This window comes from Hirundo rustica, chromosome 3 (assembly GCF_015227805.2).
Source record: "Hirundo rustica isolate bHirRus1 chromosome 3, bHirRus1.pri.v3, whole genome shotgun sequence".
Classification (NCBI taxonomy): Eukaryota; Metazoa; Chordata; class Aves; order Passeriformes; family Hirundinidae; genus Hirundo; species Hirundo rustica.
In genome coordinates, this window is record NC_053452.1 from 56658109 (window position 1) to 56684262 (window position 26154).

At 37.8% G+C, this 26154-nt stretch overlaps 1 protein-coding gene across 4 annotated transcripts in view; it reads left to right on the plus strand.

The window, feature by feature from the left end:
• RGS17 (regulator of G protein signaling 17) overlaps positions 1–26154 on the plus strand; it is a 72785-nt gene that overhangs the window by 43637 nt on the left and 2994 nt on the right. For 3 of the 4 annotated variants that reach the window (XM_040060613.2, XM_040060612.2, XM_040060614.2), the window contains exons 3-4: positions 20383–20472; positions 22328–22562. In XM_040060613.2, the coding sequence (XP_039916547.1) occupies positions 20383–20472; positions 22328–22562 (325 nt within the window). The remainder of the gene's footprint in view (positions 1–20382; positions 20473–22327; positions 22563–26154) is intronic. The other variant, XM_040060617.2, reaches the window with a different exon arrangement.

Sequence of the window (26154 nt, forward strand, 5' to 3'; positions counted from 1 at the left end):
CTGGCCCAGAGTTCCTTTCTGTGCAGTTTATAGACCTTGGTGGAATTTCCTTAATTTGTCAAACCATTTTCTGAAGCAACTTCCTGAACTCATCTAAAGTTTTGGCATCCAGGGTTTCCTCTAGCAATAAATTCTTCAATGGACTGTGCACCTCATGAAGTATTATGCCCTTTTATTTGTGCTAGCCTACTAGAAACTAATTTCATTTGAGGCTTCCTTGTTCTTGAAGAACAGTGCCTAATCATTCCCAGGATGGCCAAGATTTTGCAGAGCACTCTCATACCTCCCTTCAGCTGTTTTTGTTGTTGTTGTTTGCTTGTTTTCCCCACAGTCTTCTCTATTTTAATCTTTGTGATACCAAAACTGACCCAGACCATGATTTATCCTTATCTGTCCTATTTACTCACCTACCTTGTATCTCTCTATCTACCTTTCCTATTCTACTATTTCCTGTCTGAGATGTGTGACAAGATCTTCTTTGTGGTTGAGACATGGGTGCACCATGTTTTGTGTTTGCTCTTGAGTTTTGTTACTCATTCCTAGCACTCTGCTTATTTTTTAACAACCCCAGAGATGATATTTTCATGGAATTATCCACTCCCAATACAACATCTCTTTCCTGAATGAAAATAAAGCCCATCATTTTGCATGTACAGAAAGGGTTGGCTTTTGCCTTGCTTAATAGAATATGAATAATAATCATATAATATCAATAGTATTCAATAAAATATCTTTATAATTTCTAAAACTTAATGACATCTGATTTCATTTTTTAAGCATGCTGCAACTCAAGAAATCTTAAATTTTACAATGATACTCTATTTTGAAGCTCTTGTGACCCTTGGAGTGCCTCCAGTCCTTAGAAGGCAATACCATTATATATGTAAACAGCTTATGCATATTAAACCTAAAATAGAGCAATTGTTGATTTAAAACATAGGATTTACCTTCAGCTGCTCTAGTAATTGTTTTTACTGTCTTTCGGGGTTTTTAAGGGCTTGAGGTTGGGATATTTTTTTTGCAAAATAGGTTAGACAGAGCATGGAGAAATCCTGTTAGCTAGTTTTCAAGATTAAGTCAAGTGATCAAAGGAATAGTTAGGAATAGTTTGCTAAAATCAAAAAGTATTTTCCAGCTTTAACTTCTATGATTCTGTAGTGGAAACTCCATTAGAAGAAAGATGGGACATAACTTTGAAAAATGCAGTATGAAATGTTTCAGAATCTCAGCTAAAATGAAGTAACTGACTGTGATGGCAAATTTGTTTTGTAAATCAAAACTGTCTGGGAAGAGTATGTTACTGTTCTTGCCTCAGTTGTCCACACTAAAAAAAAATACAAAAATAATAATAAATTTTAAAAAGTAACTAACTTTATTATTCTTTCATATATAGGGGGTTCTAGCTAATTCATTCTCTAGGGTAGTTCTCTGTAATAGAAAATCCTAATCAACAATTGTAACAGGGACTCTGGACTTAATGTAATTACATGCTTTCCCTAATTCCACAGGTCTTTGTATTTGAGTAACATGAATTCCTCAAGAAATGCCTGTCTGGAAATCTTGCTGGTTTCATTAATGGGGAAGGCAATGTTCTATCATGATTAGAATTTTCTTCAGTTTTTCACCTGTGTGTGACTGACCATAGCTCTTGCATTACTAACTGCTTATTGCCTCAACTTCTTCACCATTCACAGATATGGGAGGAGCATGTCCAGATTTTAGTTTTAAAAAATCCCTTTTTACTGTTCAGATAGTTAGTTCAATAGTTCCTATATCCAAATAAATCATTAGAATTCTGAAAATATCTTTTGTGAATCATATGGTGCTTGTTTTCTTCTGTTCTACCCCATGTCAAAATCAAAGTAGGCATTAAGTCTTCTGTTTGCAAAAGAGCATAGGCAAATATTCACACCTTTGTTTGAGTAAATATTATCTTGCCTAATAGACACTTGTTAAGAGAAAAAAAAAAAAAAATCTGTACATCTTACTAAAAACCTTTTTTTTGTTGTTGTTTTTCTCTAATATATCTTTCTTAAAGATAACAACTATTTGGAGGGTTTCTCTGTTGTTATGGGATAATCCTTGTAGGTAGCTCAGCCCCAAGCAGATGCATACTACACCCCTCACCAGCAGGATGGAGAAGAGAAATTAGAAAAGCGAAAGTGACAAAATTCTTTCATTGAGGTAAAGAGTTTAATTGATAAAGCAAAGCTGTGTGCACAAGTAAAGCAAAACAAAAAATCCATTCACAGCTTCCCATCAGTTCAGCCGTGTCCTGGAAAGCCATGGTCTGTCACATGTTACCGTGACTTGGGAAAACAGATGCTACACAGCTCTCAACCTCCATCCTTCCTTTTTCTTCCTCAGCTTCTGCTGCTGATCACAGTGTCATGTGGTATGGAATATCCCTTTGGTCAGTTGTGGTCAGCTGTCCCAGCTGTGTCCCCTCACAGCTTCTTCTGCACCCCCAGCCAGCCCACGGACAAGGCAGTGTGAGAAACAGAGAAATCCTTGATGCTGTGCAGTGACTGCTATAACATTAATGTGTTACCAACATTGTTTTGGTCAAAAATCTAAAACATAGTGCCATAAGGATTCCTATGAAGAATATTAACTCCATCTCAGCCAGACTCAGTACATCTATTGGCACTGAAATTGCTCAGTTTAGAGGGACAAACAAGACTTATTACCAAGGTTTGCTCAGACTGAAAAAGAATGGAGATTAACAGGACTGTTAAGATGGCTATCTTATTTTAATAGGTATGCTCATTATGTTGCCCAACTCGTTTAAACTCTGAACTTGTTTCTGAGTTCAAGTAGTGAAAGAAACACTAGTCCTCCTCAGTGGAAAAAAATAAAGTGCTTCTGAAGTTCCCAACAGGAAACACTTGCCCTTACAGCAGAAGAAGATGATACATCCCTGTGTTCTCTAGACCTTCCTCTCTTCACTGACCAGACATAGACCTTAGGCACTCATTTCAGGAAGACTGCCAAATTAAAGTAGCTAACAGACAAGTACCAGTCATGTACCTATGGTCCTGGACTGAATCACCCCATGTTTTAAGCTTCTGCAAAGCTCCATTTCAATAGAGGAGAGAAGAATATGCTTCCTTACAAGGCATAATTTCAATGACTTGGGTAGCCCGAGACTTGCAAGATTTGCAGTAAGTCTTCTAACATGACAGTCCATAATTGCCTCAATTATGCTTTCTCCAGAGAGTTGTCCATTTAGTACTTAGAGCTGTGACTTTATAGTTTTGAGCTGTTCAGCAAGGTTAGAGGAGTAAGTCTGCTATTTCATCCTCCCAACTCTGTTTAATAATCCATTACTCCAGCTTCCTGAGCAGATATAAAACTAGTTGTTCTCTTGCAAACACTTGTAAATTACATTCTTCAAAAAAAGTCTTCAGGCACTAGCACAGGAAGATTGGCTTTTCTGCCAATTTTATTTTGCTTTCTCCTTTGTCTCCCACCCAGAGCAGGAGTCATATCTTTTTATCCCCTCTTCCTTTCATAAGGTGCTCAGTGAATTTGAAAACTGTGGGACACTCTGCTGCCTGATAATCTGTCTCCTTTTACTGTACACAGAAGGCTCAGAAGGGATCTGACATCTACCCTGCAAGAGACCTTAGCAGCATGGCAGTCTGGTGGACATGACAAGGCTCCCAGGGGATAAGTGAAGATGATCACTTAGCTTCACTTCTAGCTTGATTGAAGTGAGTGAGCTGAAAGGCCTTTACCCAAAAATGTAACCATTAAAACAGCTGAAGACTTGTGGAAGAGAGTTTCCCACACACAAGAGATTCCAGGGAAGATAGGGTATTTGCCATCTTGGCAGTAAACAAGAGTTGCTCTTGGCAAGAAACCTCTCTCCTCAATTTTTATAACTTGTCTATGACTGCTGTGAATTACTCTGAAACTTCTTCCTGATGAAGTTGCTATACAAATATTTTTCTGTATTAAAGAGAACATTTTCCTTGCAAGAGTGTCACAGTTTACTTGGGCCCACGAGAAAATATTTCTGTCACTTATGCCATGAACATGAAATGGCAGACCCAGTTCTAAGAGCAATTTTAAATTGCATTTATATTTGTTCTCTATGGGGTTCAGTGTTATCCTCCTAACAAACGCTGTGCTCTAAATGGAGGGAAAAAAAAAAAAAAACAACACCCAGTTTTTTCTTTTTTCTTTCTTTCACTTCCCACCTCTCTAGTACTTTGGAAGAATAACATTTTCCTGGCATATTCAATGTTAGTTTGCTATCAAAAAATTGTGTAAAGGCTTTGTGTGAGTCTATACAAGATATTTTCTTGTATAGTCATGGCTGCTTTATTTTATTTAACTGTGGTAGAAAGTTTGAAGGACAGGGAAGCAAGGAAAAGATAGAAACAAAACCAATTTAATGCAAAAAATTATAGCCACATGTTCATAAGTATGTGGAAAACAAAACCCATATCCTTCTTCCCATGCCTGTCTGCAGCAGAACTTTTAGACTAGTAGAAGACTTAGAGGTGGACTGGTACAAAAAAGTCACCCAGGCCCCAGGACTTTGTTAAAGCTTCTGGCAAGAAAATAATATCTTTGAAACAAAAGCACTGATTTTGAAAAATTTATTTCGGCTTTTAATTTTGTTTTTAATTCTTTTCCTCCCTGAACACGTAGGACAAGGCGTCTAAAACATATGTGCTCCATTCACAGTGTTTTACCTTTTCAAAACATCACATCTGTGAAAAGGGAAATATGGAAAAGTGTATCAGGAACTTTTTTTTTATTCTAGTTTAGAATACAGAAGTGCAGTCTCTATTTTATTGAAATAGAAGGTGATATTTTTAAAAATATTTAATGGGAAAAGATGTTCCAATCTGAGCCTTTTTATACTTCAAAATATCACAGAACACCCTTACATTTTTACCACTTGCTATTGCAGAGGTCAAAGATGAAAATATTCCATCTCTGTCCTGGAGAATAATTTATTCTGAGGGAGAAAAGGCTTAGGAACTCATGCTTTGTGGAACTATGGGACAATATCTTATGATTATCAGAGTGCAATGGGCAGCACTGGTGCTTTCTTAGGAAAGTAGCACTAGTTCTTTGATGGGTAGTATTTAAAGCTGGATAAAATCCATTATCTGGTTTGTCACAAAAGCTAATGAATGTGATATTCATGAAAATCAGTCTTAAATCACCTTTTCTTCAAATCCACATATCCTCAGTGCCGAGCTCTTGAGAGAAAGCTGGCAGACATTCCAGCTGTCAATAGAATGCACCATGGGGTGAGTGGAGACTGAGGATTCAAGTATCTAGTCCTCAGAAATGGGCCTCTCAAGGTTCCCTGAGATAGTTAAAATAAAAGAATTAAATTATCAGCATTTGGAAAAGTAATCAGAATGCACACTAAAAGTAAATAGCTTGTCAAGCTGTTTTTTCTCATACTTCTCTAAGTTAACAGTGCTTATTAAATACTGCCCAAGTAAAGCATTTCTTTTCCCTTTAAAGCAAAAGAAAAGGATGATCTCTAAACTGAAAAAAAAAAAAAAAATAATCAGAGCAGGAAAGCAGGTCTTCCTAATAAGTATGAAATTTAATAAGCTCTTTCTCCTTTACAATTAAGACAGGGGAAGTGATTTTGCTGGAAATTTATGGAAGTTTAGGTCCTCAGGGCAGGCTGGAGACAGGTGGCTCTGTGCATGCTTGTTTACACAACTCTCCTAGGGCAACACAGCCTGACTTGCCAACCTCTGGGCTTGTACCCTTCTGTGACACTGGGCCAGATTGTCAGTGTTAGCCTAATAACTCCCAGAAGTCTGCTCTCTCCTTGAGCCAGACCACAAATTTACCTCATATGTGATTCAATACACAGCTTATCCCAAAGCTCCAGAGCTGACAAATAAAGGCAGCTTTGACCAATTCTTGCACCTCCCTATGAAGCAGATGTGAAATGCTGCCTTTTCAAAAGAGGGGGGCATATTTCTTTGTCACAAGATGTAAAGGTAGGTGGGCTCACAGATAAGCTAACTGCTCCTAACTACTAGTCTATAATATTTCCTGCATCTGCTTCTAAAGAGTAAGATGTGAATGCAGGAAAACAAGATGTTACTGGCAAACCAAAAGGACTTTAGAAATAACATTTACAGAAAACAAAAAGTTAGTGTAAAAATAATGAAAGGAAGCTTAAATTTAACCTATTGAATCTCATGGGAACCTGCCTTGGTCACTATGGAGCCCTCTTATGAATTACTCAAATATATCTCACCTGCCCTCATCAAAAAGCAGCTAAGAAGTCCCTTAATCCAAGCTAATGCACCACCTTTTGTCTTCCTTTCTTCTTCTTAGCCTCTTGCCACCTACCTCCAAATTCCAGTGGGAGCACAAGCTCTTGTGCAGCCTTGGAGCAGGGCAAAGGACAGTGAGCCACCAGCCCCCACAGCAGAAAGGGGTTTCCACAGGAAATTTGCCAAGAAGTAGATTTGACGCAGGCCATTGCTTCCTGGGACATGTAAAGTAAATTAAAATCATGACCATCTCTAGGAAAAAGCTGTAAGCTACACACTGCATTTATTTTGGCAAGTGGTGCAAAGAGGTAATCACTAAGACGCTGCCAGTCTACCATGAAACCATGGTGGAAGCACAAAGATATGCAAGACACTACGCAGATGTTCAGCATATATAAATAACTCTAAAGTAGTCTCCAACCAAGAACCCTGGTTTGAAAAAGCTTCTAACACAGTAAACTGAGTCTAAGTCCATGCAAACTGATGTTTCTGTTTTCAAAGGTATGAGGAAAACTTGTTTCTCCCCATAATAAAATAATAATAAAAATAGAAGGCTAATGGGAACAGTGGAGCAACAGCTTCTTCAGCAGCCAGTCTGTTAACTTTCATCACAAGCCAGTGGTAGAATCCTCATTAACGTCAAACCCAGCCCTGGGCTCTCTGTGCCAAGCTTTCCTAGTATCAGGATTTTATTCTTAATAATTTAAACTTTGAAAGTTCATTTCATTTTGAGGAACAGATGGAGGGTCATGTGTTTACTGATATTTTTCCCCATCTGTGATAACACAAGCAGGTTAGAGAATGAGTAGATTGTAAGCATAAGAGATTAGCAAATTTTAAATAAATGTTTCTGAAGATTCACAAATGAAATGCAGATTCCTTTGTGAATAGTACTACTAAGACACAAACCCATGATCAGTTCTAACTGCGGAAAATAGTCCTATTTCAAGCAAACATTTCTGTAAAGAAAATTACAGTAAAAAATCAGAACTGCAGTTCTTCTAAATTAAAGAATAAATACATGCTCAGAGGGGATTTGGGATTACACAAGGTTCATTCTAATTCAGTGGTGCAAAAGACACCAACAGTAGCTCCTTAGAAGGAGAGAGCAGACTAAATCTAGTTTACTTTAGAAAATGATCTTGATTCTGTCCTGGCACAGAACACAAGAGTGTATTCAGGGACAGCTGCTCTTGAGGAGATTGGAGGGAGAGAAAGCAGTGGCAGAATCACTTCACTGCTGAAAAGCAGCTTGATGCCTCCTCTAAGACTGTTTAAGAGATGGATTGCTTCAGAGCATCAGCATCTCGGCTCTGCTTTCCCCCTCATACCCATTTCCCACCTGCCTGCACCAAAATGCTGTTCAGCTTGGTGGCTGTGGAACACTGGCTGGAGAAAGACTCGTAATGTCATGACAGATTTTCTGTCACCAGAGCACAGCTTGACTGTTTCTGTAGAGAAAAGAAAAAAAAATAAGGAGTGCTGAGAATGCCTGAATCCAGTTTAGGCTGTGATTTACAGATATTAAGAGTTTGGAGCCTTTGAAATCTTCCCTGACAGGGTTTGGGCTGCTTTTGGTTTTCTTATGACAAATCTGAAATTAGATATTTACACAAAGATTCATTAACTCAGACGTCCATGGAAAACCACATAAACAGAGAAGCACGTGAAAGGTCACAATGGATCTGAGATCAAAATATCACCTGAAGTAAGGCATGTTGGTAGATGGTGAAATTTGAAAAGTGCCAGAGTCCCCTTGCAAACCCTCTGAACTTTATTCATTGTGGAATAATAAAAACTTTAATATTCAACATGCACAAACAATAACAAAACACCCTTATCCAAATTAAACACACTGACAGTGTCTATTCCACTAAGCAAACTAAGCAGGGCCGGGGTCTAATGGGCTACAGTCAGCCTGTACAGTAAATTGTTAGCAGGTGTTAATTCCCTGGCAGAGATTTGGCCAGTGCCAAAGTGCAGTGTCGGCCAATGGCCTGCGGCAGGGGCAGAAACCCTGTTTTGAGTATGGGCTTTGCTGGACTGGAGCTATGTGTTGCCAGTCAAACTCAGGACTCTCCTAGACCATTTTATCTGCAAGAATAAATGCAGCCTGTAGTTCCAAAGCAAAAAGGAAAAAAAAATTAGGCTTCTAAAATCTGTCAGCAGCAGAATTTCCATCTTGCATAGGTTTCTTTTTTAACCGTGCATAATTCCAAATCGGTTTAAAATGTCAGTTAAAACAGGAATAAATGTCTAGCACTTTGAAGAGAAAAAAGGAGAATATTTCATGGAAATGGGTCTGGACCCCTAGTAGGAAGCACCTATTAGGTGGAGATCCTCTCACTAGAAAAGTGGGTTGGACATTCATTATGCGAGTCAGAAAGGCAAAGAAGATATGAGTCTTATCTAGTCATCCTTAATAATTCCATAGCACATTCATTTGTCTATATGGCAGTTCTGGTTCCTCTGAAATACCTGGTTGAGGGCTGGATACTGGAAGATGCTGAATACCCATTATGAAAGGATGGGTAATTTCAGTTCTTGTTGACATCCATGCTGAAAGTGCTTCCCAACTGAGGGCCTTGTCTAACAAAATTTGGAAACCAGCACCAATGAAACAGATGTCTGTAATATACACAGACTGACACGGAGGGTCTCAATCCCATTTGTTATCTGGAAGAATGTAAAGTGGGACATCCCCCATCTTACTTGACTGCGATATGAATAAGCGTAAACTAGTTTAGTCCAGGATGATTTCACAAAATATGATGTTCATAAACATCATAATAGGAACTATCCTTTGAAATTTCCTAAAGCACTCTTTAACTGGATCACTCTGAAATACCTTATGAAAAGAAAAATGTGAGTTCAGTATTAATGTTTCCAGGCATCCCTTCCCACTTGGAAGCTATATGTAAATCTGTGGAATCTATCTACATTAGCAAAGTAGTGACCCTATTCAAGCTCAGTTCTTTACTTTTGCTCCAACTTTAATATCTGAAAACCAAGAATAATAAAGAAAAAGCCACTACAGAAGCTGAGACTAGGCTCATTTATCAGAATTAGTTGAGACCATTAGGCTTGCTTGCTAGTGATTTGGAGGGCTTTTATTCATCTAACTACCCTTTGAAGGGATGCATTTTCCATTTCTTTGAACAGTACAGAACTGTCACTTTTAATTGTCTCAGACACATGAAGGAATTGCTTGCAAAATAGCTGTAGCCAGGAGTAAAGACACTGCAGATTGTTTACTAATTAAATGTGTCCATCATTCAAGATGGAATATGAATGGTATTATTATTCTGAAGGAAGGAATGAAGCTGACAGCCAGACTATAGCGAACTGTTGGGTGACCTGCCAAGAGAAACACATCCTTGAGTTGAATATTGCCTAAAGCAGAAACCATCTCTAAACTAATGGAAGAAAGCTAGAGTAGCTCCAATAGAAATCACTGGTAAGCAAACTTTGGCAAGCTTAGGGTTTCTTACCTGTACAGAAATTACATTCCACATATGAGAACAAAAATCTCAAAAAAATATCCTTGAAAGGACTATCAGTTTAAAAAAGTTGTAATTACTTCTGTTGTGGCTATCAGGTAAAAGTAATATAATCTCTTTAAGGTAAAATAGGCAGAAAATATATTTTCTTACAGCTTTTTGGAAGAACAAAAATTGTAAGCAAAAAAGAGTTTAGGAAAGTCAGATTGCTTTAAATCACTAGTTCTTTCCTCTCTTGCACAGGTCCAAATTTTGCTTTGTGCTAGTCTAAATTTGAGGGAAATATTGTCCTTTATTTCAGAAGTTCAAGTACAGTGCACACTGGTAGTTTCCATCTGCCTTTGAGCTCCTGCTGAGCTGCAATATCTGCAGGTAGGAAGAATAAATAAGTCACACAAGAGCAGAGGAAGAAAACAACACATTCAGCAAGGCTGTCCATTAAAAGGGCCAGTCTTTTTTCACATAACATTTAACTTGGATTGACCTTGAGAACAATTCTCTCCTTCACCCTGAAGTCACCCTGAAATCACCCTGAAATGTAAATATAATTGAATTTTTTTAAGCAGACCCCTAAACTATTCCTCAGTTGCACTCTGTTTTTAAATATGTTGTTTGTGGCACTACTGGCCATGCCTCGAGCAGCATACACAGTTCTGGGCTCTTCATTGCAAGAGCCCTGGGTAAACTGGAGAATCCGGCAGGGGGCCTCTAAAATGATTAAAGGACTGGAGCTCCTCTCCTGTGAGGAAAGGTTGGGAGACCTGACATGGTTCCACCCGGAGAAGAGAAGGTTCAGAAGGATCTTATCAGTATGTATAAATATCTGAAGTGAGTGAACAAAGAAGATGGAGCCAGGGTGTTTTCAGTGATGCCCAGTGACAGGAGGAAGGCAAGGAAAACAATCTATAACACAGGAGGCTCCTTCTCAACATCAGAAAACACTGAGCTCAGTGCACTGAACTCAGTTTTAAGATTGCAACTCAGATATTAAATGTTTGCAAAACATTTCTGGGTTTTTTTGTGAATATTTTAGGAGAACATCCCTTTTATCAATGGTTTTCCAGCAGGTTAGTTTTTCCATTACCAATACTTCTGGACATTTTCTAAAAGACAGAAGAATCAATATAAAAATTACATCAAAGATCACATTGCAAATATCAATTTATGATGGAAGATGTATTGATATATGGATTTTTAATTCTACAAGGCTTTGCTTTCAAAATTTTCATGGGGTCCAAAAAGAAAATGTAGTTTGGACAAATTTGACAATTTGTCTGTTAACATACACTAATTTCAACTTTGATGTAAAATACATAAGAAAAATATAGCTCGTGGTTTATAAAGAGACTGTTAATCTGACTGTCCCTTATGAAGGGAAAAGGTTACCAGATTTTATATTTACTCCATTTTAAAATATTAAATGTACAGGAAAGGGAAGAGAGTGAAACACTGCAGATTAGATAAAACCTTTTAAGTACCTGCCTTACCGAGCATATCGCTCTATGACTTACTTTAGTTTAGCACTCATATTTCAGTAAGGATTATCTACCTTCACAGTGCCATGTGGGATGCAATTAATAACCTTATATAATGATCTTACATAAACTCCAAAATCTTGGCCAAGACTTCCCATTAACAAAGGGATGATTATACTCTTAAGAAGTAGATCATCTGGGTCCGATTCTGCTCCTACGCAAGCTGAGGAATAGCACAACGTAATACTATCAGGACAGAGTTAAATGTCTTAACTGACTAAAACCTTAATAGCCTGAGGTGCTCCAGATATCTTAAACTGTGATTTCCACCAATCTCCTTTTTCTTTTATGGTTTATAGTTGAATCTATATTGACTTTTGACCAGTTAGGCTGAATGCTGCACAGTATTAAGAAAGCATAACAATTGAAAACCAGTGAGAAATCAAACCCACTCTCCCCCACATTCTAAGTACAGCAGAAAGACACAATCTCAAATGAACCAAGAAGTTTCTTATTTTTCATGGAAAGTTCACAGCTCTCAACATAGATGATCTGGCCTTATCATAAACCTTTGAACAAAAGAACTCACAACTTAATCCAGGTTTGCACAATGAAGAAAGTTTGGACCCTATTAATCTGTAGTATTTTAAAGTGTATTTCCTTCTGAACTCTTCAATATCTCACAGCACTAAAAGCTATTCCTTCACACAGAAAAGTTGAAATAGCACTGCAAGAGCAGCACTAAAGAATAAACACAGGAAAATGGGCAGTGATTCTCTCAGTCACCCTGGATTGCTGCTACAGCATTGGTGTCAGAAATAAGAAAGTGAGTGGGCCAAGATACCCATCTTTAGGCACAAGAGGTTTTGACTTCATCTCTGTTTCTGTGTCCACACACTTCACAGCCATACCGTCAATGCTACTCTTCTAGAAATCTCAAGACTCTTTTAGGGAAGCAAGGATACTTTAAATACAAAAGACAAATGCAGTTTTTGTTGTGCATTGGGATTTTTAAGGCTGTAAGGCATTGTTCTTCACACCTCTCTCCACAGTTCTAAGTATAAACACAATTCTGAGGGGAAAATGGAGGTGCTGTTTGCAGGACTCTGGGAAATGAGGCTTTAACAAATACTCCATGTGTCATGAAGTTAGGAGTTATACCTGCTGGATTTCCTGATGAGCTGTTTTCTTAATAGAAAATCTCTCCTCTTGTAATCAGAAAGCCTACTGGAAAAGAAATCTGCTATGACAGAACATAATTCTTTCAAAGAGCTTCTTTAAGTTAAGCATAATATTTCATTTAAATCCATTCTTTTATTACATTAACTAAAATTACTCACAAAAGATTAGTAAGAATAGTGACAAATAACAATGAATAAATCCAAGACAACTGATTATTTAATTTTAAATTGTAATGATAATTATTTTTAGAACTATCAAAAGCAGTTAGGAAATATCATTAATTAGTAAACTAATTTTAACTGTCAAATCTGTGCAAAACACAAACTCAGTTCCATTCAGCTGCATTCTCCATAAAACCCTGTTCGAAGGGCCTGTGAAACCACTTCTGTATCCATCCTGGGTAGGAAAAATCAGACGAGAAAATTTACACCTTGCGCTCCTGCTTGGCCCACAGGATTTATGGTATGCAGAAATGTGCATATGGGAGTCAGAAGTCTGCCTGCATTTAATATTACTGGATTCCAAGCAGAGGACCCTAAGCTTTTTCACTGAAAGCACATTCACAGTATATATAATATATATATATAGTGCCTAACCGTCTGTTACAGACTGTTTCTCAGCTGTACGCTCCTCAAACAGACAGGAAAAAAGGGGAGAAATAGGAACTACAACACTACACACACTACAACATAAACTGAATCAAGGAGGAAAATACAATGAAGAAAAATTGGAAAGGAAAAAATTGTTGGTTTTCTAGCCATTGGAAGAAACAAACCACTTATTTAATTTTTACTTTTTTGTGACTTATGAGAAAAAAATAACAGGCCAGTTATTACTGCAGCTCTTGTTGTTAAAGTCTAAAACAACGAGACCGCACTGTAAGCTGAACAAAGAGCTGGGAGGTTTGTGACTCCACATTCTATCCCCCACCTGATGCTTTGAAATACTGGAGGAGTTTTAGCTGAAGTACAAAATCTCTAGGATGGTTAACTTGCAAATACTTGCATCATTAAAAAAAAAAAAAAAAAAAGTTTGGGGTTTTTAGTTACATGAAATAAGACTCACAGAATCAGATGTCAAGTTTATAAATTCAACTTGCAAACATGTTTTTTCCACTCTAAAACAGCTGAGTCCAAGTTGGAGTCTATGCTTGTTTGTTTTTTCCTTTTAAAAACAATTTGGATGATACATGCCTCTTGCACCATCTTATCACCTAAGGCAAATGTAACTGGCACTCAGAAAACACAGCACCACAGGTACCTGGGCTTTTTGAAAGGAGTTTATAGTTTCAGTGGGCACTGCCAAGTGGGCTGATTACAGCCTTATGGTAATTGTTGGCTTTCCCCCAACAGACTGTTTTCCTATGTCAGTCTGCTAAACACAATCTCATCATCTAGTTTTAAGCACAAGACAATTAATTTTTTACTCAGATTAGGATGTAGCTATTTTTCATAAATTTCTAACTTGTTTTCAATATAAAATTTTATATCCTACATTTCTTTATTGAAGTCAGTGAAGAGCTGTAAATCATTATCTTGTTAAAGAACTAAGATTGACACTAATGACAAAAAAACTTTCACTTTTTTTTATCTGTTTCTTATGTGTAAAATAATTATTAGGTTCTGCTGACTGAGTTAAGACCATATTCTGATCAGTTTAAGCAAATGTTTCCATAGGCTTTTGACCACTATTTCCCTTCAAAGTAGTCTCACAGACTACCAAGGCAGACATATGGGAATAACAAGTTTGCTATGTATCACTTATGTTCGACTTGCAGACCTCCAGGTATCCATGCAAGCCTCCACTCTAGAATTCATTTATTGCCACAGATTTCCCCAACATTTTGAATATACTGATGATATTGGAAGAGTTGTAGAGCTTTAGTCTGTCTTGCTATTCTTACAAGGACATAAACTCAGGGTCAGATAAGAGATGGGTCCCCTTTCTCTCTAATACAGCTAGGGACTTGATGGATATGCTGCAAGTTTATCTGAGCCTATGAAAATATTTAGTACAAGGCACCACCTCTTCATAAAAATAATTATTGTAGGTCCAGTTTTTCTCAGAATAATTGTTCAGGATATTATTCACTTACTGTAACAAAAAAATCAAGTCTCAACTTAAAGGAGCAAATTTTTTACCCTTTACTCAGCTTGCAAAAAAAGAGCTATCCTTGGATAATATGGTTGATGTAACATTTCATTCTCATTATTACCTATTTTTGCGACATTAAAAGGGAGAAGACAGTGATTGAGATTAACATAGCTATATTGTTCTTTATGAATGGATCACAATATATTGCCGTTATTTTTCATTATTGCTTTGCACAGTGTCACAAAATCATCATTCTCCTCTGCATAAACAAACACAGTCCCGACTAGTACTCAGTAACATCAAGGTTAAATATTCCAGCTGTCAGAAAAAACAAGGTGACAAAATGATTTTGAGTCATGAGTTAATTCAGGTTTCATAAAAGAAATTAAAGAATCCCAGTACAGTTGTCTTCTTCATTATCATTCAGCATATGGGATATTGGGACCACAACTATCTCTGACATCTAACAGAGCATGCCTCAGAATTTAGTAGTGAGCTTCTGAATAGAATTGTGCAAATAATTGATTTTTCAGTGACTGACTGTTGAACCACAGTATTGAAGACTATTTGATCAGATTGAACTACACTCAGAAATGAAAAAGATACTAGCATGCAGGTTTCTTGCATCTGAAATAAAACCAGAAAAAATATATTTGCTCATATAGCATATGTTAAGCCAAACACTTGTAATAAAATCAAAGGAATCAGAGAGTGTGGAGATCAGCAGGAGCAGACCCATTTTTAATTGAAGAGTGAAGGTATTTACCCAGCTGGCAAAAGACTGAGACAAAGATGGGCACCAACACTAAAGTTTTCAAAACTACCTTCCCCTCATTTCAGGAAAATGCACTAAAGATATGTTCTTGTTTTCATGTACAGCAATTTGTTTGTTTAAAGGCTCTTCCTCTTCCAGTCAGAAGAGCAAAAATATTTCCTATCTTAATCTATTTGGTAAATTTGGTAAATTGTGTTTTTCAAGACTTTTGGGGAAAGGTCATTTTACATCATCTACCATTGTAATTTTAAAATCATATTTAAATCTTGATCTCTTGAGGTCTTTTGTGGGGAGAGAGTTGTGGTGGGTTTTTAAAGAAAGCTAAAAATACTATATATCTTGATCTGATGATAATAAAAATTTCTAGGAGTAGGATAGGGTGAAGTACAGTGCTAGTGAGATATATTCTTTCAAAGCATTGATCATTGAAGGAAATCTGTCAGAACATCTGTTATCTGGAGAATCTTATCTGAATATTGATTTTCATGGGAAAACAAAATTCTACCTTCAGATTATGTATGAACAATTGATTTAATGTGACCTTTGGCCTAGAATAAAGAAGATTTTTCTGTTACATTTGTGGCTTGAGGGCTCATGGCTCTGCTGCTTGACATAAACAGGTCCAGCCTAAAATGCAGTCACTGCCCAGCAGATTACAAATTCCAGCCAAAAAATAGAAACTGAGCACAGATCTCCTAAATGGCCAACCCAATAGCCTATGAAACTAGTTCACATTGTCCCAGTTTGATTTCTACTCCTTATCTGCATGGCAGTACAAGAAAAAACCACCATTAAGGCAAGAGGTTTTAATAGTCACATTATCTTCAGTGCCAGACATAATTGCAAAGTACTGTGATGATATACTGCATATGAGGCACATAGCAGAGAAAATACCTGAATGAATAGTACCTAGTGTCAGCTATGCATGGGCAGAATATTAATCTTGGCACCTCCCACAATGGCATGGTTTTCTTGCCATAGTGAAAACAGTAATTTCACTGATTCACCAGATTTAGGCTACTGGTACTTGAGAACGTGACTCTTGGGAACCAATTAAATTCCACTTGTTTACTGGATATAAAGAGAATGAAAGATCAGGTCCAAACTCTAAATTTCCTTCAGTTTCTTAATGGCAGTTGAAGGTAAATGCTGCAGTAGGGATGCAGCTTACAAAATGGCTAAAACCATCCGCTGCAAATAGCTGGAGAAAGAGTCAGTGAGATACATGCCCTTAAATTAGTTCAACTCTTGATGATTCTGTACAATTAGCTTGTCTTTTTTATCTTCTCACGCAACAGGGTGCTTCTATACTCATTTAGGTACATAATTACTCAACAGAACAATTACTTTATTGCTTAACTTGAATATTAACAACCAAATAAATAAAGATCAGTTTTCTAAATCCCGGCAGCACCCCCAAAAACACATCAGCTAGAAACCTGGACACACCTTTAATTGTGGTTATTTGTTCAATATGTATGCTTCTTCAAGTAGTCCCTGATCATTAACTTTTTTACCAATAAGTATGTGAAGTTGCAAAATATAAACACCTTCACTCCAAGAAGAAATTACTGGTAATAATACTGTTGCTGTAAGTAGTTCAAGAAACTTATTGGTTTTGTAGCAGTCAGGAAAGGTATGTTGAGCTCAGGCCACAGAAATATTTTTTACTATACACTCCAGAGCAATAAAATCAGCATAGAAGTGGGCAGAACAAACCTTCCATACAAATAGAGAACAAATTCATGCTAGTGCTTTCCATTTAAACTCTGCCTTTAGACATCCCAAACTCTCCCTTTTTAAGGCATTAATAGTTTGGTTGTGCTTTTGTCACGGGTAATTTGCATCTCTAAATTTTAAAGATATTTCCTGGGTGTATTCCAACTAATTAATAATAGCACCAAAGATGTCAGTTTGCATCAGATGTCTCTCTAGTGCACCTCCCTTTCATTTAACTACTTTTTGATAAGCAATTTCCTTTTCTTACAGCCTTAAATAAGATAATTTTGTTAATCTTTAGGCCATTACTTTTAGCCTGTTTAGTATTACACTATACAGCATAAACCTTCTGACACAATCAGCTAGCTTCAATGATGGATTAATGTATCAAGGACATCAGCTCCAGGTATGCAGAACACCTTTCCTGCTGCAGACTGCTTGAATTCCACAGAGAAATGTAAACACATAGGGTGTTTCCAGCTGAATATAGCAACATGGGAAAGGGCAGTGCAGTGTTGTCATTTCACGTTAAAAGGTAGCAATCTGTTATTGTGATCAGTTACTTAAAGGCTGCTTTCAAGCTAGCTTTGCAGTCAAAAATGCTTAAATATTTAATTCTTTTTCTAAGATAGCATGAACCAGTTCCTTGAGTGAAAACAGAACATGCCTGAATTGAACGTACTTCGGTATAAAAATTATGGTTTCATTCACAGTAAAAAAAATAGATCAAAAGTAACATATCTGATGGAACTCTAGCCTTGACAGATGTAGATAAATAAAAGTTGAAAGGTAGTGCTAGTTTTGTCACAGGAACATAATGCAGAATTCAGGCCAAGATGAATTACAAAAATATCACTCTTTTAAATACAATGTCCAAACTTGTTCCAACCCAGTGTGCCATTTCTGTCTTTGGAGCGTTCTCTGTTTTGCAGCCCTGATTAACTTCAGACATTAAACTCCAGTTATGGATGGTGAGATGAAGGAATCAGGGCCAAGTGTGTAGCTTGCATTGTCACTATGGTATAGATACCAGAAAACTGCACACTATGTTCCAGGCCCACAGTCTGAAATTTCTATTGTTTGTTTTGTTGTTTGGGATTGTTTTTGTTTTTTAAGAAAATAAAAGTGCATACTGTCTATTAGTTATTCCTTTGATAAAAAAAATAAAAAGCATTGCAATGAAGTCAACATGGCCTTCTTGCTCCTATTCCTATTTCTCTTATTCACTGCTCACTACTTCACTATCCATTGTTTCCCCTTTATCAACCCATGACGGTTTTCCCAAGTCTAGCAGAAATTTTGCATGAGCAAAGCAAACAGTATTTGACCCCAAAAACCAAATTAAATTAGGAATGTATACTGACTGCTCTCAGATGAGTCACTTTCTGCTTCCAGTAAGACTCTGCATCCATACTTTGAATGTCTAGTGCTTGACAAGTAAACTATCTCAGTCCAGTTTAGTTGCTGCTCATGTGATGGAGGAAGGAAATTGGGCAACTTCATTCTCTTTTAGACAGACTCAGATGAACATCTTATTGCATTCACAACGTACACAAGCTGATTCTTCCTTCCATGGTGTTATTCTTCCATGGAACCAAAGGATAATTTGCTCTCTGCTAGCAGCAGAGAAGACAGAGGATGCTGCTCTACCTATGGACTGCAAAGGAGGGAAGGAGGGAGGGGGAGAGAGTTTTGTGCCTTCCCTGCTTCTCCCTCACTCCAGCTTTGTGTTCTGGCCAGACGCAAGGTGACCCTAAGAAGTTACATGTGTGGACTTAAAGATTACAAAACAGAAAGAAAGTGGATGGTCCTATTTTTTTTCTCCTCCTGTATATGGAAATCCTTTCTGTCTTTCCTGGGTGCTCCCTCTGTAGACTGACGAACATCAGATCAGAGGAGATGGAAAGGCTTTTTACCTGCCAATCCCAGAGTTCAGGATGTGTTGTTTCTCCTGCAGCAGTTGATGACACCCTAACAACCTTAGCAGCACTGGAGCTGCATTCCTACGCTGTAACAGGGGAAGCAGGACCAAGGGCCTGAACTAAGGTCTTGGCAGGTAAGTGAAGGAGCAACCAGTATCAAAGAGCTTCGTTTGCAAGTGTACGTCTTTGTAATGTTTAAGTCTTAATATGTGCTCTGCTTTACCTGGGAGCTTAAACTTCCAGTTTTCAGAAGAGTATTTGAGAATACCTATTAGCTCTGTCAAATGCTTGGGAAAAAAAATGTTGAAGAAACCCATAAATACAGAGAACCTATAAAGATTATTTGTGCTAAAGATATCTCAGAGCTGGAATTTCTTCTTAGAGTTGAGCAGGAGTTATTTAGATCAGTGGGGAAGGGAGAAGCTTATTTTGTAGCAACACTTGGATTGAGAGCATCATTGTATGGTGAATACTTAATATTCAAAATATGAGCTCTTGAGATCGGAAGGGGGATTTTTTGCTTGGTTGCTTGTTTTCTCTCAACCGGACACATAGGGAACACCTGATGAAAGAAAATTTCCATCTCCTTACTACATTCCACTTCTTAAGCTTAATTATCAGAACCATGTTTTCCATATGAATATCTATATCACTCAAAACATACTTTATTTCAATAGTTGTGGGTTTGCTGGCAATACCGTGTTCAGAAGATTCACAGAGAACACACACAGAGGAAGTCTTTACCACTACAGCAAGTCTGATTAAAAAGATATTTGCAGAAAAATAAGTGATTCTATCTAGCGGTTCAAAAAAGGAGTTTAAAAAAAAAAAAAAAAAGTTAAAAACATCCTTGTATAAAGGAAGTCTTTCTTTTCCTTGCTTGTGGTAATATGAGAGTAATAGATGCCTTTCTTCTCGGAGGCCAGTGTGCTTTACTTTTTGGAATGGAAAACAAATTTAGGTCAGAAGAGGAAATCATAAGGAGCTGCCACATGCTAAGTTCTGTATCTGAGCCATCTACTGCTACTGTATCTTGGAGAGAGAAAAGGGAACATTTATAAAGACTGAAAAACTATCCAGAACTGGTGGGGCATCAAAGCCCCATCAACACCCAGTTCAGATATTCATATCCTCCCTACTCATACTGTTGCTAGTATTTTCAGTTAACGAAGTGAAATTACTCCAAAAGTGACCTCTAAGTATTTGCCCATCTTTCAGTCAATAAACTGTGAGCTTCTAAAAATCTGCATGTGCTAATAGTAAATTAATATTCATCACAGTTCAGGGGAAAAATCATATAATTTTTTTTCTCCAAAATTTTAGACACAAGAGTGAAAAGTTATACCCTATACAGGTCTATATCTTTTAAAAGTTTGCATTACTATAGTCATTGTTTTAAATTAACTTTCTCTAGACAAAATAAAGTGTTGTACTACATTGCAGCCTCACTGTTAGGAATGAAGACAGAGGAGACAATGCAGGAAGGCCAACACATACGACCAAACTGGAGAGTATCCAGGTCACAGAAGAATGGTAAGTTGGTCAAACTGTTATCTAATAAGTGTTTTGTCTTTAACTAATATCAAGAATTGTCTTGGGTTTAATTCTTTGGGAATGTCCTTTCGATTGCTTTTCCTACAAAAATTCTATACAAAAGGAAGCAAAATCTGTCCTGACAATGAAATGACAGCAGAGACATTCACAAGTCAGGCTTATTTACAGTTTCTTATTTATGGGGAAGTACCACGGGGAGAAATGGAAGTGCATGACAGTTCCATAGGTGGGTGTCTGTAAGAAGCCTCTGCTCAGGCTGAACCTGTGACAGCATTTTTTCCTGTCTGTCCAGACAAGAAGAAAAAATTATAGTCAAAAGTGTACTTGTACTTTGTGACCAGACTTTTAACGTGACTACCTTTCATAAAACAGCTTGAACTACAGTTTCACTGCAATTAACCAAAAAACACATACCTTCCAATCTAGGTTAAACATACTGAAAGTCTGAGCTTCTACTTCTGTCTAAAGCTTGGAACCATGTTTCTTGTGTGGGAAAAAATGGTAATCTGTCAGGGGCCCTGAGTTCTCTAATCCCATAAGAAGGCAATTAAAACTTTAAACTACATATGTGATGGTAAAAACAACCCAAACAACTCATTGTCTTTATTCCTAATCATGGTCTTTTATGAGAAGACAATATCATAAATTTCTACAAAATACAATAGTGAAGAGGACTTCCCAATAGACAGTAAGAGAGCACAGGTTGTTTGTCAGCCCCATCCACTTCAGCAAGATCTTTGCGCTCTCTGCTGAGGAGAGTGCAAAGTCCTGAGAGGACTATGCACCTTAAAATCTGTGTTTAAACTTTTTCATTCCGTTTACAATTACATTGCAGTTAAACAATTTTGATTTATCACAAATAGCGTCCCATCATCCAGTCTGCCTTGCATGCAGATTAGGAGTTGATAAATTGACCTTAACAGAAATGATATAGACAAATGTCACTTATTGTGCATCATGGCAACACAGAAGCTAATGACAAGAGCTAGTAAAGCTCTTGTGTTGGATCAGGAAGGAGAGGGCGAGTGCTCAAAATTAAGTTTGAAACTATATCAATTGTTGTTAAGTAATCTGGAGAATTACTTTCTTAAGGTATTCATTGGTACATTAATGGATTAGTGCTGCCGTTAAGTCTTCTGATCTCTTACCCGGTGCATCCACTGGTAAAAGCCACAGATAATTTCCTTCAGGAAATGGAAATAAGGACTTTTCCCCGTTTCTTCTCTTTCCAGTCTTGCCATCAAAATCCATCACATCTCATGCCAAAAGGTCATTATTCAGGTCAATAGCATGAAACACAGGGAAGCTTAGTAACCCCTAGGTACAAGCACAGAAAAATATGCTCATTTAAAATGTCTCTGAATTACTACTTTGTTTGGCCTCATTCATATACCTTTGGCTGCCAAGAGCTATTTGTTTTTCTTGTTCTTCCCAAACCGTGTACAGTCACCATCAGAGGCAGGCAGGGACATCAGGTGTCATCTAAACTCCTCACAAGAGTCTATTTCCAGCTTCCTGGAATCTCCTTTAACTGCAGAGAGAGGAATTCAGTGCTGTTGTGGGATTTTGTCTTTGAGCCACATGGATAAGAACACCAGCAGAAAAGTCAAGTGTAAAGTCAAGTGCATGTCTCATAACATTAAACACATTTCATGGGCTATTGGGATAATGAATGCACAAGAGCAAACAAAATTCCCCTGTTACTACTGAAGCCTTGTTACTTCCAGTTTTCATTTGGGAATAAAGTGCAGTTGAAAGGAGAATTTTTGGATGAATGCATGAAAACACTGTTACAAAAATAGAAGCATATTTGTAATGATATTTCCTTTTGCAGCCAAAACCCTACTGCAGATGAAATTTTGTCTTGGGCTCAGAATTTTGACAAGATGATGAAAACACCAGCTGGGAGGAACCTTTTCAGAGAGTTTCTCAGAACGGAGTATAGTGAGGAGAACCTGCTTTTCTGGCTTGCATGTGAAGATTTAAAGAAGGAACAGAACAAGAAAGTTATTGAAGAAAAAGCAAGACTTATATATGAAGATTACATTTCTATACTATCACCAAAAGAGGTAAAGCTGTAAATGTTACATTTGTTTTCTGTTACACCAGAGCAGAAATGTTATACAGTGGACTACCAGGTGAGGGTCTGAAAGTCTGCCAGATGAAAGTCTTAGTATGAACATTAGTTCAAGAAAGGGAGGGACAGAAACAGTAGCGATGCAGGCACTGGGCCTTTTAGCATTACCAGCCACAACAGATCCAATTTCTCTGTAAGGTTCAAGAAATTCCAGTAAAAGAAGGCTGAGAAATATGTTTGCTTCTTTAGTAATGCAAATGGATTTCTCAAGAAAAAGCACCAAAATAAAGGAATTTAAACCAGAATCTTTATAGATTTAGCTGCTGCTACAATTGTCTGGGAGAAAATCCAAATTTCCACTGGTTATTCCTATGTGAGAGTCCAAGAATGAAGCTGACATATTTTATCTAATGAAATGCATAATATCTAAGGAACTGTATAAGATTTTTTTCAACTCTAACTGAAATAGAAAAATTTTGAACTTATCTTCACCTCTAGTAAAGAAAAAGCATCCCTATCCTACCATGTTTTGTAATACAAAGAGATATATAAATATATAAGCACTATAGAAGAGTTTTTCTTAGGCCACATCATGTACCTTTATCTTCTTTTCCTTGTCTTTGTGCATTGCATTTGAATTTCTGCTCAATGGCATTATGCTAATTTATGCTCACTGTGGACCTTGCTTCCTACTTTTTACGTCTTCACTGCATTCAGTAGTAATTTGCAACTTCATTCATATGAATGAAGTCAAAAGTGATTTATAGCTCCATTATCTTCTCTTGTGCCATAGTATCTGCTTTTGCTTTGGAGTGAAATACAATTGCCAATACAGCAAGCCAATAATAAGTCTTTCTTCTAATACTGTATTTTTACCAGATAGGTACGAGATGAATGCTCAACTGTCTTTTTAAGCTGAGATCAATCAGCATTTAAAATTCAAACACTAACTAAGCATTGTTTGACTTAGAGTTTAACAAAACTATTCACGCACTGGATGTGTACAGATCTCATCAATGTGGTTGCTCCTGCCCATACTGGAAATCTTAAGAGGCAAACAAGAACTCTTTGCAATGCATTAGAACAGCATGGGAACTGAAAAATTCTTGTTCATCCAGGCATCCCTTTCCAGATATTGCCTTTTGGCATAAGAGCAGAAATATTTAGCATAACTCATTCATTAAAGAAGTTATTGAGGCAGAAGGTCTTCGTGTTCCAAACAGACACTTCATATTCATCTGTTTAGCAAGAAAATACCGTTAGTAATTCCAACTAGTTTTGCCATCTGGCATTACTGAGTCACTGAAGAAATACAATGCAAATTAACAGTTCAATAATTAATTTTGTTTTTTGCATTCTCTAAGTGCAATTAACTTTTATTATGCTCAGTAGCTCAAAACCCCACTATCATGAAAAATTTGAGGAGGTTTTTATCCCATCTATTATGTTTGATATTGAAGAAGCAATTAGCTGCACAAACTGTTTTTACTGATATAAATGTGTGTGCCTGCATGTCAGGGGGAGAACTGCTTAAGTCTTAGTGTGTCCTTTCTGTGCAGCAGAAATGCATTAGTCTGGGCTTGAAATCTATTCAAACACATTCTGAAGACACATGGCTGCAACACTGCCACTCAGAACTACCATAGCACTGTACTCCTGCCTGCACTCACTGGCTTGAGTAGCACCACTGGTCTCTAATAGTTGTGCCTGGTGACTGATAACCAAGTGACAGCAAATATTGAAGGAGAAAGAGCTTGTGTGCTCTGCACTCCAATATGCCAACAAACCAACAATGCCAGATTCTACGGCTGGTACTGAAGATAGAATGCAAATGCTTATTTACTTCTCAGTACTGTACCATACTATGTCACACCAGGGTATTTCAAAGACTTCTCTTTACCATGTATGAAAGCACAGGTTCACACATCCAAACATATTCTGAGTTTCCATCTTGCTTATCATCTTTCATGTATCAAGGTATCTTAAAGCATGGGCCTTTCCAGGGTTAAAGTCAATCCTTCAGGCAGCAAGAATATCTTTGTATGGTGGCAGAGCAGTAGGGTCAGATTGCAACTTGGTGTAAATCACAGTATCTTAATTGATCTCTTCTTGGCATTTATCTACTCTGGATTTTAGGCCTTTTCTTCTTAGCTGAGTAAACCCTTGCTAGTCCCAGTGGGCTTTGCTGCTACTGCCATTTCATTTAATACAGAACACATTAATTTAGTATGTTTTAGAGCATTTTGTGGATAAACTGTACATTCACTCAAATTTCTAAAGGATATTCTAAAATCATCTGGGCATTCATCCCAAGCATAATATGACCAGCCAGTCATTAGTGGTGTCCCTCAGAGGTGTGTGCTGAGGCCAGTTTTGTTCAATATTTTTATTGACAACATGGATGAGGGTGTTGAGTCTTTCATTAGTGAATTTGCAGATGACACTAAGCTGGGATGGTTTGTCGTTCTGTTGGAAGGCAGGAGGGCTCTGCAGAGAGACCTGGAATGGTTGGATGGATGGACAGAGTCTAACAAGATGAAGTTTAATAAGTCAAAGTGCTGAGTCCTGCACTTTGGCCACAATAACCCCCTGCAGCATTATGGGCTGGGGAAGGTGTGGCTGGACAGTGCCCAGGAGGAAAGGGACCTGGGGTACTGGTGACAGCAGCTGAACAGGAGCCAGCAGTGTGCCCAGGTGGCCAAGAGGGCCAATGGCATCCTGGCCTGGATCAGGAATGGTGTGGCCAGCAGGAGCAGGGAGGTCATTCTTCCCCTGTACTTGGTACTGGTGAGGCCACACCTCGAGTGCTGTGTCCAGTTCTGAGCCCCTCAGTTTGGGAAGGATGTTGAGATGCTTTAGTGCGTCCAGAGAAGGGCACCGAAGCTGGTGAGGGGCTTGGAACACAAACCCTGTGAGGAACGACTGAGGGAACTGGGGTTGTTTAGCCTGGAGAAAAGGAGACTCAGAGGTGACCTTATCACTCTACAACTTCCTAAAGGGCAGATTTAGACAGTTGGTCTCTTTCTCCAGGCAGCAACTAACAGAATAAGAGGACACAGTCTTAAGCTGCACCAAGGGAAATACAGGTTGGATTAAGAAGAAGTTTTTTACAGAAAGGGTGATAAGATACTGGAATGTTCTGCCTGGGGAGGTGGTGGAGTTACCATCCCTGGGTGTGTTTAAAAAAAGACTGGATGTGGCACTCGGTGCCATGGTCTTGTTGAGTTGTTAGGGCATGTGTTGGACTCGATGATATTGAAGATCTCTTCCAACCTAGTGATTCTGTGTTTCTGTAGTTCTGTCCTTTTCTGCCTAGGCCCAGGAGTTCATCACAAATGGTAAGTAAATGAGAAGCTAAAACTGAAACTTGCCAACAACTTCAATGTATATATATCCATCATACATATCCATATGATCTCCTGAAAGTATGAATGATAAATAGAAATCTTCGAAAAGTTTAACCACAAATGCTCAGAAAAAAAACCAAAACAAAAAACCAAAACAAAAAAACCACCACCAACAACAAAAACCCAAACAAAAACAAACAAAACCAGACCAAAACTGCAGGTCTGTGAATGGGGAAA